This window comes from Gorilla gorilla, chromosome 2 (genome assembly GCF_029281585.2).
Source record: "Gorilla gorilla gorilla isolate KB3781 chromosome 2, NHGRI_mGorGor1-v2.1_pri, whole genome shotgun sequence".
Lineage (NCBI taxonomy): Eukaryota > Metazoa > Chordata > Mammalia > Primates > Hominidae > Gorilla > Gorilla gorilla.
In genome coordinates, this window is record NC_086017.1 from 80,182,832 (window position 1) to 80,196,785 (window position 13,954).

Consider the following 13,954-nt stretch of genomic DNA (forward strand, 5'->3'; position numbering starts at 1 on the left):
TTTACACTCTTCAACCTAACGTTAAAAGTCCTTCATAATATAGCTAAGATTTATTTCACACTCCCACACACGCCCTTTCTCCAGTCAAACGTAGCTATTGTTCTCTGAAAAGAACATACCCCAGACTTTTCTGCCTCCATACCTTGGGCCATCATATTCTACCAGTTTGTATTGTTACTGCCTATTGAAACACTACCCATGATTTATAGTCCAGCCAAATTCCCCATTTTTCTGAATTCTAGATGTGCTGCTTCCTACCTCTGAATCGCATATCTTCTTTGAAATGTATCCTTCCATTTATTCATGTCATTTTTGAGCATCTGCTTTACTTCAGGGGCTATTGTACCTCAAATGTAGAGGTAAACAAGCCAGAAACGCCCTTGCCCTTGAGTAAACAACAATCTAATACTTAACATTTCTCCTTTATTTAAATCTATTGACTTATAGATAAACTTTCCTTACCTACCACCTTCTCTTACAACATTATACAGACATTTATTATAGGCACATCGAGTATTATTTGTGTTTGATTCTCTCATATAAACTACCAAGTTATCTTACAAATTGAAGATATCCAATAAAAATATAGTTAGAAGGGCATAGAGACAGATAGAGTTAGATATGTGTATTTTTCCAGCAATGTAGTTATATACATACATATATATTATATATATATTGGCCTTTAACCATGTTACTTTTCCCTGTTGAGTGTTTTCAAAAATTATATTTGATTCCTAATTAGTATTATTATTTCATCTCTAGAATAAAAAGAACTAGTTATTTCTCCCAGTTGTATCTAGGGGAATCCAAGATGAGACTGATATTTGTGAAGTAAAACTGAAGCAAAAAGTACATTCTTCTGTCATAGAACAAGTTATGTTACAAAACCCATACTTGGCTATTTGACCTAGAGTTCAGAGGCCAGTGAGTTGCTTTTTAATTAACGGATGTCAGCCTACAGAATGTAGAGGTTTAAAGCTATACCAAATTTGGACACTCCAAGGTATTTATGTCCTATAAACACAGTACGTCTCCAAGTTATGTTGCTATTTTTTAAAAAAAAGTCAAGAAAGCCCTTAGTGCAATTTTCTCCTCTTCTTTTGTTCCTAAATAAATGATTCATTTAGTAATTTCCCTTGGAAAAGCGAACTCCTTATTATCCATTAAGTACCTCCGCTCTTTATGTTATAGTTTTTCCTCATTTAAAAAAGACGATATTAGCTATTTTCTTTTAAGAAAAGAGGCTGGGTGATAAAGATTATTTACACAAAAGTTCTTTTCTTCTGAGACACAGCTGTAAAAAATTTAAGTTAATATTTTAAAATTAATTCTGTTGTTTCAAGTGACTCTTTAGCATAGTTGTTTTAACCCAAACCTACTGAGTCCATTAAAAACAAAACAAAAACACTTTTTAAATTTTAAGGTAAATCTGCATGTAAGGAATTGGGTATGTTCATATGGTTTCGTGTATGAGAGATTTCATACTGCAAAATTCCACCCACATTGTTTTTGCATGTTCTATTATATTTCAAATACAGCTGAAGAGCTTGTGCTTATCTGAATCCTATGGTAAACAGGATGTGTTGCTGATATTTTATTTTCCCAACTGAATTATAAGTTTCTTGATTGGGCACGGGAATCTCTGTGTATTCCTTGTGTAAGTATGTGTCTTGCAGGAAATGAAAACATTTGTTGATTTCATTTCCTTAATTATATATTATTTTGTAAAACGAATGCTTCTTTTACAGTAGGAATGGTTTGTTTTATCAGTCTGCGTTTGCACATATTGGTCTAACAAATTAGTTTTAAGACAAACGTGAAGTGTGGAATCTTATCTTAATTTGTGGCCTGAATATAGATTTTTGACACATTCTTAATTCTCAAGAAGATTTATTTATATAAACTTTTCATATTTTATGGAATTTATATTCAAGATATTGAACATAAATATTAGCAGATATATTTTGGTAACTCTACAGGAAGTTTAATTTTCTATCTATAATGCTGAATTTTCTAAATACAAAAAATGAAATATATTTGATACGTGAAAGAGGAGTTAAAATGCAGATTTTCTTCTGTTGTCTGTTGTTTGAGATTAGAAATCATGAAGCACTTTTCTTTACTTTCTGCAGGGTAGCTATTTCATTTCAGATCCATATTGGTGTGGAAATTTAGCTCAAGAAGAAGAATTGCCTGATGTCTTATTTAATACTATACTTCTATGAGTTGTCCTCTCTACTTTTTCTTGAAGTTATACACTGGCAAAACTACTGTCATTGCCCTTGATTTTCATCTTTGCTGCACATTTACTTCTCGACAGGCTTAAATAATGGCTGAAATGGTTGAAATGATTTATGCCTGTAGAGTGATGTCTTCATTTGCTCTGTTCACATTCCTTTTTTATCTTTTTTTTTTTTTTTTTTTTTTTTTACTAATGGTCTGGTGAACACCTAGTGTAGGTGCATTTTATTAGCGAGTATATTCCTCTAAATGTGGTTCCTAAGCTGAAAGAAATGGGCCATAATCTTATAAAAGTAAAGTGTCTCTTTGTAGAATTTACTAGAAATGGAATGTCCTTATTCCTGAGGCATAGAACATAAGAGACTTTTTTTTCCTCTCACTATAAGACTGCTCTTTATACTAATGTTGATTAAGTGTATCACATCAACAGCTGTTGTGACATGTAGGAAAATGAATGATTCTACTGAAAATCTTTATTAAAAGGTGTAACTTTCTTGAAATTTCTAGTTATCTACAATTGTCTTCTTCCTATTGGGACTGGAGGATTGGTTCCTGGTCTCTACAGATTGCTTCACTCCTACTTCATAAAACTGCAATTAATAATGGTGAGCTAAGATCATTCTGGATTTGATGTACTGCCTTATCATCATTGAACGAGAGTCTCTAAATCTGCTATTTAACAACTTATCGGGACTTTGCACTGATTAATTCATCTGGTCACAGTCTGAAGGCTGACATGGCATCTTGTAGGCCTTTCATTCCGTTGGGATCAACCTCATCATTTTATATGAAATGAACTTAGTACTTCATAGGCTTAGTTGGAAAGAAATTTTAACCATCAGCAGTAGGATATGACACTGGAATTTAATTTGTTGGCCTATGAGAACACAGAAGATCTCATCTTTTGCTGAACTTTCTAAATATAAATTAAAGTTATCAGAGAATCGAAATGATTTTGACATTTGAACTTCAGTAGAAGGCCAATACATTTAAAGTAAGTATTCTCCTTCCTGAAACATTCAGTGCTTCATCAACAGCACATATCAGGTTCTTAAGAAAATATTATTCCTTGTGGAGAAGAGCATGGGTCATTGCTACTGGCTCTTAGAGTAGACATTATGTTGGGGCCACACAGCATCTATTCTCCCTTTATTCTGAGGCTCGAACCCTGAATTCCCTCTGAAGAAGCATCTGCCTCTCATTGTGTGTAACATTATGGTGCTGGCAGTCAAGTTTTCTTGGCTTGCTAACCCAGGAGTTAGACTCATGGCCAAAGTTATTGAGCTTTCTTCCTTGGGACTTGGACTCTTAAGGAGGAGAATAGGAGGAAAAAAAATTATGCAGAGCTAATTAATTCCAGAAGTGGCGATCTGAATGTATTATATCTTGCTCTTAGGCTCACCAGAACTAGATTAGTTCCTGATTCTCCTGAACCTAGACTTCCCTTCTAGATTGTGAGCTACTCTTGCATTTTCCAATAAATTACCTTTTTCATTAATGTAGCCAGAATCAGTGTATGTTATTTTCCTCTCAAAAACTGATAAAGCTCCCTTTTAATATTGCTGAATTTTGAAAGTAATGTGCCACTCTTTGATAGTTCTTTATTTTATTTTATTTTTCTGAGGTGGAGTCTTACTCTGTTGCCCAGGCTGAAGTGCAGTGGCGTGATCCTGGCTCACTGCAACCTCCGCCTCCTGGGTTCCGGAGATTCTCTTGCCTCAGCTTCCTGAGTAGCTGGAATTACAGGCATGTGCCACCATGCTTGTGTAATTTTTTGTATTTTTAGTAGAGATGGAGTTTGACCATGTTGGCCAGGTTGGTCTCAAACTCCTGACCTCAAGTGATCCATCCTCCTCAGCTTCTCAAGGTGCTGGAATTACAGGCATGAGCCATCATGCCCAGCCTGATAGTTCTTTAGAGAATAAAATGTAGTAGGATAGAGTTTACTACAATATAAACTATATCTTTAGTAGGCATTCCCAGGGTTAGGAGTTTATTGCAATCCCAAATGTCAACCAGGGTCTATGAAAGGCTCTAGGGCCTGCTTCCAGCCAAGCTCTCTACACTCACGGAATCCCAGCCTTCTCTTGGGTGAAGATGTCCCAGTCACTCCTGTTTTCTTTCACTTCTTGGAGCATGACGCGTTCTTTCCTGCCCAAGTGCCTGTATACTTGCCATTCCTTCTACCAGAAATTTTATTTAATTTCCATTTCTCTCCCCATCAACAGATGCCATCTCATCCTTCAGATCTAAGCAAAATCTCAAGACTTCTCTTGTCCACATTTCTCAAAATAGAACAACTCATCTCATATATTCTATTGCCCAATTGACAGTTTCCATGGGGATACCTCAGAGGCATTTCACAAGTAACCTGCTCTACCCAGATCTTTGGCTCCTCCCTTTTCTAGCCAATTTCTCTCTCTCACTTCACCATTCATCATCACCATTTCACAATTTCTAAAGCCAGGGGTCAGCCTTTGACTCCTTTCTTTGTATCACCCCACACTAAGGCACAAGCCAGTCCTGTTGGTTCTAACTTCGCATAGACCTAAAATTCAATTATTTCTATTTCATCTTCAAAGTTGTATCCTATCCCAGTTACCATCTTTTGCATGGCCAACAGCAATACTCTCCTACTTTGTTTCTGTTTCTTCTCTTTACCTCATGCAATATAAATGACTGCATATGTTACCCTGTTTAGAATCTCCCGTGGCTTCTAATTCCAAATAGGCGAAAAAAATATCCAAATTCCCAACTGACCAACAAGGTTCTGCATTATTTCCATTTTAAGCACCTTCTTTTCCTTCTTTCCCCTTTTTCGTCATTCCCTTTTCCTTTCCCTTCCTTCTTTTCTATCCAGCTATTCTGAGCTGTACTATCTTTGCACAGGCTGTTGTCTCCAATGGAATGCTTTTCCCAGATTTTTGCAGCACTGGCTCGTTCTTCTTATTTAAGTCTCAGCTCAAATAACTTTCCCACAGAGAGAACTTCTTGACCACTGATTCTAAAGGGTAGTCCTCATGCCATTCTCTATCACAACATCTTGTTTCAAAGCTTCGAAACAATTACCCTTGTGAAATTATGTATTTCATGGTCTTGTTTTACTCATTTATATGACTTACAAGGGCATATTTTCACATCTATTTTTTTCTGCCGGCTATGCTTAAAAACAAAACTACTTTCTGTTTGGCTGTTACCTTTTCTTCACCCCTATTTTTGTTATTAGGTAACGCACTTTCATGAGTTAATGAAAACTACAGAAATAAGAGCTAATAATTCCATTACCTGTGTTTACATAGTAAAAAGAGTCTCAAGATATGCTATTTGGGAAACTAACAATTTAAAATAAGCATTAGTGTGGCTTAATATTTAAATGAGATACAAAAAATACCCCGTTTAGAAATGAGAATTATCTGAGTGAAAGAATTAGATTGTATTAATATTTAGTTATTATAATAAAGCACTTAAGTACTTGAGTTCCTTGAGGGCAGGACATTTTCATTTTTTGGCATCTTTGTTTCTTTGTCTCACATGTTTTCTCTGAGTTCAAGAGGAGCCACATCAAATGGTTGCTGAGTTGAATAAAATGCGTGTTTCAGAATTCTATTAATGTTCATGATCCAAAATTATTTTTTGAGGAAATGAAGTAAGTTGTCTTCACTTAGAATTAAAGAAGGAAAGTCCAGTGAATTTATGAATGTCAATAAATGTGGGAAAGATTCTCAGTTTCTTCATCTTATTTGAGAACAAACATGAAAGTTTAGGAATGAGATGAGATTTTTGTATTATGCATTTGAGATTTTGCATTATATTGAAAAGGGAATTTTTGGAACCTGGATTTTTTTGGACCTCTAGGCTCTTTTCTAGTATTTTGGATTATTAGTCTCTAATATGTGTTAATTCTGATAACCATGATAACCAGTGTATTCAAGGTGCCAAAACACTGATGATGTAACTTTTCTATGTCAACACTAAATAAGTTTAGAGGCATTTCCTCCAAAATGCACCTAAATAATGGAGTTAATTAATTTATTTATTTATTGAGATGGAGTCTCGCTCTCTTACTCAGGCTGGAGTGCAATGGCGCGGTCTCAGCTCACTGCAACCTCCACCTCCTAGTTTCAAGTGATTCTCCTGCCTCAGACTCCCGAGTAGCTGGGATTACAGGCACTCACCACCACACATGGCTAGCCCGGCTAATTTCTGTATTTTTAGTAAAGACGGGGTTTCACCATGTTGGCCAGGCTGGTCTCAAACTCCTGACCTCATGATCTACCCGCCTCGGCCTCCCAAAGTGCTGGGATTATAGGCATGAGCTACCTCACCCGGCCAATAATGGTTTTTATATCACCAAAGATTGAAGTCATCATGTGACTGGTTACAGAAAAGAAGGTATACTTAATTCAAAATAACTACAGAACTCTCATCTTTCACACTCTTTCCTTCCTGGCATGGATGGAAGGAGAGAATAAAGCTTGTTTATTGCCCATTCCCCACCCCCTGTTTTTTTATCATTTTTTTTCTCTCTCATGAATTTTCCCATTTGGGTACAACACAATTTAACAGTCATTGGACAGCGCCAACATCTGGTTAGAAGATTGCAAAACTACTGCTTTGGTGCATTAAAGGTGCACTTGGAACTTGGAATGATTTGTTTTTCCCCTATTGGTGACAATTGTGAATAAAATGCCCCACTAAAACAATTACAGGTAGCTAGTTTTCTGAAGGACAAAAAACTTATTTCAATATTCTTAGCTTCACATTTTTTAGGTCATATGATTGGTGTCTTGACTTTGCTCATATGTATAAATATGTATGTATATGCATATATATGTACATATATACACATTGACTTTGTTTGACTTTGCTCATACAAATAAATATGTATATGTATGTGTGTATATATTTATATATATAGAGAGAGAGACAAATAGAGAGAAAATCTGTGCCAATGCAGCAATGTTTATGGAAAACCAGTTTTCAGAAAATTATATTAAGTTTCATTTAGAGATACACCCTCCTAGAACAGAAGCTGCAAACTGGCAGTCTGTGGGCTGAAATAGACCCCAGAGCCTGGTTTCATTTGTCCTTGGTATTTTATTGTTGTTGTTGTGGTGGTGGTGTTGTTATTGTTGTTGTTGTTACTTAACCTTTAATAATCAGGAGATCTCACAAAGAAATCCAGATTTCCAGTTTTTCCTGAAAAATCAGGAGACACTATAAGAAATCGTGTGCAGTTCAAACGCTGGCAATGCTGTGATTTTAAACTGCAAATGGCAACAATTTAAGGGCTTCCATCCCTTCATCTTGATGTTTCTCTTCCGTATCAAATGGTGTAAGCTACAGGCACTGAAATGCTTACCCACAATGCTCCTTGGCTTAATGGGGTATTACCTGACATCCTATTCCACCTGTAATTTCCCCCCCCCCCTCCCAGTTTCTATGTTATAACAATTTTTCCTCCATAAAGTTTTCACATTTGGGCCTATTTTCTCCTTCTCTTTGATATGACTTTCATTCAGGTCATATTTTTCTTGCTTCGAGGCTGCTAAATGTAGCTGTCTGTATTAGCCGTCACCACCCCCTTCCCTTAACATTTCATCTGCTGGCTCCACCCCATTTTGCACACCAGTTACATATTTACAGGCTCATATCACACAAGCCTTGCCTCTGTTTCTTAGTTCTTGTCCTCAGGCCTCCAGTGACAACACAGAACCAATGTCCACTACTTAACCTACAGTCAGCACTCAATCGGTTTTCGCACTTCATTTTGCATTATTCCGTATATGAATAATCAGCCAATATGCCCATTTCCCTAGCTCTGAAATAGGCATCTTCCAGCCTCTGATGCCTTTGCTCCCTGTATCACCTCCTTCTCTCCACCTGTGCAAAGAGACTGACTGCCTTCAAGACTGGACTTCCTAGACCACCTTGGCCCACAGTTTGCATAATGCAGCTCATCCTGCCTGGTGCATATATTTTATTTTATTTTGAATCGGAGTCTTGCTCTGTTGCCCAGGCTGTAGCACAGTGGTGTGATCATAGCTCACTGCAGCCTCAACCTCCCAGGCTCAAGCAATCTCTGGCCTCAGTCTGTCTAGTAGTTGGGACTATAGGGGTATGCCATTACACCCAGCTAATTTTATTTTTTTGTTTTTATTTTATTTTTTTGTAGAGATGGTATCTCACCACTGGTCTCAAACTGCTGGGTTCAAGGGATCTTCCCATCTTCTCCAAAAGTGCTGGGATTATAGGCATGAGTCACTATGCCGAGCAATGCTGCATATTTTTAAATCATGCCTTGTTTATCTGATTATCTTAAAAGAGGGTTTCTCCAAGCATGATTTTAAAATGAGTGCTTTTTTGGGTCTGTCAATGGTGTTTCTCAAATAAAATTTAGTCTAATTTTTTGTAATAGCTCTGGCTCTGGCTTTCCCAGATATCTTTGACACCACCACTGATGTGAACAGGCCCATGACCCATTTGGGGAAAGTCAAGGGCAATTAGGAGACTCTTTGCCTTCCTGGCAAAAGCAAGACGATTGAATGAGATGAATGAATAATAAGGTCCTTGAGTGCAGGAGAGTATTTCTTTTTTGTATTGTTCTCTGCCACACTTATACCTTGTCTCTAGTCTCTCCAATTAATAACACTGAATTGAATTGGATAAATGATATGAATGTTTGAAGTCGAGAAGTTAGAAATAATAGCAGTACTCAGAATGGTGATGATGGTAGTAACTCCTGTTGCTTGCATGTTCACTCTGAAATCAAGCAGTGCACTCAGTGCTTTGTGTCAGTGTCTCCAGTGAAGTGCTTGCTCCAAGCCGAATAAGGCATTGCTGTGATTACCCACATTTTAACAGTGAGCAGTGTTCAGCTGGAGTTCCAGAGGGAGGCAGCAGAGTCACTGTCATGTGAGATGTAACCACTTTGTTATTAATGAGAAAAACACTTTTTTGAACAACTGAAAGTATCTGTATTATTTTTTTAAGGGGGAGTGAGGGAGGTTGGAGGTCGACACATTTAAAATTCTGATTGATAACTGTTGTGGAAGTCACTGTAATAAAATGGTTTAATGAAATGAATAGAATTTGGACCTCAAAGACCGAGGTTGGAGATTCAATTTGCCACTTAAGAGCCCTGCAAATTTGAGCAACATGTAAAGTCTTTCCAAGCCTACATCCCTTAATTTGTAAAATGGGGACAGTACCACTGCATACCACTTTGCTGCAGGTATTAAAAGGAGGAATTTATATAAAATACTATAAAAAGCGTTGTTGCTATTACCAATGGTTCAAAGTGTGAACTAAGCTCTCAAAAAACATAACTGTATTATTCTGAGTAATGCTTTTAAAGAGGGAAAAAAACAGAGAAGTAATGAAATCACATTCCCATAATCTCATAAAGCAAGCATTCTAGTCCCCAGCTAGGAAATTGAGGCTCAGGGAGATAAAGTAACATGGCACAATCACCCAGCTAGTAGATGGCTGAGCTGAGATTTAGAAACCATGCCTGCCTGATTCCAAATGCCATGCTCCTTTTACTGCACCGCTTTGACTTTTTTAAAAATAAGCCAACCCATATACTTTTTCTTAACATTGAAAAAAAAGACATTTATGTTTGAAAACTAACTCATCCTGATAATTCCCAATTAAGATGTTGTCATCTAGCATCTGGCTCAATTTCCTTTTATGAAATATAGTAAACATAATTTGAGTGTAGCTTAAATGAAGTGTCCAAATGAGATAAAACAGGTCACCTGGGAAATTAGATTTTATAGATTACAAGAATTCAATGCCTACACTGTACTTAATGGACACAATTCTTTTTTTAAAGAAAATTCTTTAGGAAACAATTGATTGGCCTATCAATTTCATTATTATTTCTGTATGAGACATCTGTAGCACGAAGTAATTAAAGTAAAAATAAATAATATGAACTTCACCATAAGTGGTGGTGAAGAACATCTCTATCTTCATGGATTTGAGATTCATAAGAAAAACACAGGGGCTCTTTGATGCATGTTCTACTTTTTTTCCTTCCACATTGTTTTTAAAGGATTCTATTTAAAAGACCTTTTCAAAAAAAGAAGTTAGAGAATTTTCAAGCTTTTAACAGAAATGATTCTGGAAATACTTTTTGTCTGCATCAACTTTAGTCCTGAATTAGAGTCTCTTAAAGAGATAATGTCCTACTATTAGAATTGCTTGGTGGGGAATTGGGCAGAAATAATCATCTTTTTTCTTTTTTAAATAAGTGTATTTTTATTATTTTTAATTTTATGTATTATTATTATTTTTTTGAGACAGAGTTTTGCTCAGTCACCCAGGCTGGAGTGCAGTGGTGTGATCTCGGCTCACTGCAACCTCTGCCTCCCCAGTTCAAGCGATTATCCTGCCTCAGCCTCCTGAGTAGCTGGGACTACAGGGGTGTGCCACCACATCCGACTGATTTTTGTATTTTTAGTAGATACACGGTTTCATCACGTTGACCAGGCTGGTCTTGATCTCCTGACCGCAAGTGATCCACCCGCCTCGGCCTCCCAAAGTGCTGGGATTATAGATGTGAGCCACTGCACCCGGCCATAGGTGTATTTTTAAATTAGGGTTGGGGGTAGGGTGAGATTAAGGACAAGAGTGGATGTGAGGGTATGATAAAGTTGGAGGTGTTGATTTCAACACTGTAGGAAAACATTTTTGAGCACAGATCATGTTCTGACAAGTAACTTAAACATTTTTTTTCTTTGGAACATGATGAGGTGGTGGTTAAATTCACATGCTGTAGAATCACACAAACTGGCACTGAATCTCAGCTTTGGCACTTTCCAATTTTGTAATTTTAGGCAAGTTACTAGAACTCTTTAAGGCTCAATTTTCTTATTGGTAAATTATGGACAATAACTGCTTCACAGGGTTGTCATGATGATTCAGCAAAATCATCAATAAATGTCAATAAACCTTGTCAATGTTGATATTATTATTATCATTATTTTGGTGTTGTCTAATTAACATGACATATTTATTAGAGTTTCCTACGACCTTATAAAGCAATTTTTAAGAATGTCAACTACTTAAGTAAGAGCTGTCCTTTTACAATATAATAGATTCATTAAATGCTGAAAAAGACGCAGCATACCTATTTAGATAAAATATCAAATGTTACCTTTATGACATATTAAAAGTGATCATAAAATCAAAAAATTATAAAACCATGCCTTCTAGTAAATAATCACAGGTTTAGCTGTATTTTCAAAAGTGTGCGAGTCTGTACTCATTAGGAGAACATATTGATTTGTGTGTGTATTTCAAGCAACCATTTTACGCATGCGGAGCCCATGGCCGACAGCATTCTCCCCTGGGAAGGTGGCTTCTCTAATTGCAGTGAATGGTGATTCTATTTGTAGACATATTTTCCTATAGCAAGCATTCCTTTCTGTGATTATTATTTAAAAATACTTGTCCTTAAATTATTTAGTCTTCTTGGCTATAAAGGAGAAAAATCTACAGCACTGCAAAGACCTCACAGATAATATACGTCTGAGTAGAAAATGCATATTAAGTCTTACCAACAAAGTAATCTATGTTTCCTGCAATACAGGGACCACAAGAAGCATTTTAATAATAAAGATCCTCAAACAACCACTTAGGCCACATGAGAATTTGAAAAAAAAGAAAAGAGTGAAAATCAGAAGTACTACTATTTGAACGGTCAGGACAGTTTACTCCTTCTCCCATACTATTCCTTGCTTATAAACAAAAGCAAAATTTTCACACCAATAGAAAATCAAGAGCAAGAAGACTTACCTTCTTTCAACCAAGAAATGTTATTTTTATCATTTTCTAAATGCTCAGCTGTTCTTACTTTTATCTTTTCCAGCTCAGTTTCTGACATCTAAGTGGAAACAGAATTTGTGATATAAAAAATTCATTAAGAACCCAAATTTATAACATTGAGTTTTATATTTAGAAACTACTGCCATATTATGGGAAAATTTTATCTCTATAGTTTTTCAGTTCACTGTCCAATGTTAAGTCTTAACATTTTATTCATTTGTGTTATTTTAAAACATTGACATTGAAAACTAAACTTTATATGATATTTCTTTGCCCAGCAACAAAGATTGTTACAAGACCTTACAATTTCTCAATGTGAAAGAATAAGATTAACAACTAGCCATGGATTTGTAACAAACAAACAAACAAACAAACATTCAGTAGCTGTTTTAGTATTTTCTATAGCCTATAGAAAAGCATGCTGCAAAGTGGTATGCAAAGAGACAAATAACAATAAAACAGAAAAGCATCTTTTCAGGAATTTATTGGGTGGGAATAAGAACCTTATGACCTAAACCAGGCCAAGTTGAGCTCCCTCAAGGTGTTGACGAGACCTATTATGAACCTTCGGTGCAGTGCACTTGACTTACATGGCTTGCTCGCAATGAGCTCTGCTTGAATCAGCACTGCAAGGTACTCACCTGTGTGTTCCAAAGGGAGGCCCAAGGTGCGGGACTGGGGAGCAGTGAGCTGCAGCCTCCCTTGTCTCTGGATGTCCAGCATTCCTCTATCCTGACAAAAATGAGCGAAGAAGCAAATACACTCCCTCCCGGGGTGGTGCTAGATTTGTATTGCTGCCAGAAGCATCTAACTTGCGGCCGAGAGTTTTTTTTTTTTTTTTTTTAAGGTAATATAAAGCCTGTGGTTGAAAACAATAAAAACCTTCTCCAGGCTAGCACTTATTTAAAATGACATTCTGCAAAATAGGAAAAAAATAATGAACTTTTCAACTGGACCAAGTTTCTTCCATCCCTGCCATTCATTACTTCAAGTTAATATTAAAAGATGTAGAAAAAAATGTATTGAAAAATATACACAGGCTATTTTGGTTAAAAGAAAAGAAAGGGAAACCTTTAAAGCTACACTCTGGAAATTCATCCTGTAGTTGATAGTTTGAAAAGTGAGTGTTTTTTCCACCTAATATTTTATACCAACAACAAGAAAACATTTCAAGTTTTTTTTGATCATCTGTAGATATTCCAAAGGGAGTTTGGAATAACATTCCAAAGATGATATGTCATTAAATTCTTAGGTAAGGATAATACAGATTTTTGCCAGACATGGTGGCTCATGCCTGTAATCCCAGCACTTTGAGGAGGCTGAGGCAGGAAATGGATTGCTTGAGGCGAGGAGTTCCAGACCAGCCTGGGCAACATAGTGAGACTCCATTTCTACAAAAACTAAAAAAAATTTTTTTTTTAAATTAGCTGGGTGTGGATATATGTCTATAATCCTAGCTATGTGAGAGGTTAAGGTGGGAGAATCCCTTGAGCCTACGAGGTCGGGGCAGCAGTGAGCCCTGATTGTGCCATTGCACTTCAGCCTGGGCAACAGAGCAAGACCCTATCTGAAAGGAAAAAAAAAAAGGAAAAGAAAAAAGGATAATACTGTTTTCAATGGAAGATTAAAAACAGAAAGCATAACCCTTGGGTACACATCATGATGAATAGCCCACCATTTCTAAAAGTTGTCATTTTTCTCATTAAGGAAAATAATATTTATTTTTTGTCTCAAGGTGGCTTGCCTCCTCCAGTGTCTTTACCTGGACAATTGTCCATTATCAGATTCCTTTATCCATTTCACCTCGTTTCCTAACTTCATTTCCTTATGTACATTGCTTCCACTATATAATCCTTAAAAACTACCTTCATCAGCCAAT

General features: G+C 36.4%; 1 protein-coding gene across 2 annotated transcripts in view; it reads right to left on the reverse strand.

Annotated features, from left to right (window-relative positions):
* MDFIC2 (MyoD family inhibitor domain containing 2) overlaps window positions 1–12,804 on the reverse strand; it is a 115,783-nt gene extending 102,979 nt beyond the window's left edge. For both annotated transcript variants that reach the window (XM_063703905.1, XM_063703904.1), the window contains exons 1-2: window positions 12,717–12,804; window positions 12,046–12,133 (exon numbers count right to left, since the gene is read on the reverse strand). In XM_063703905.1, the coding sequence (XP_063559975.1) occupies window positions 12,046–12,133 (88 nt within the window). In that variant the 5' untranslated portion in view covers window positions 12,717–12,804. The remainder of the gene's footprint in view (window positions 1–12,045; window positions 12,134–12,716) is intronic.
* Window positions 12,805–13,954: the final 1,150 nt, after the last annotated feature.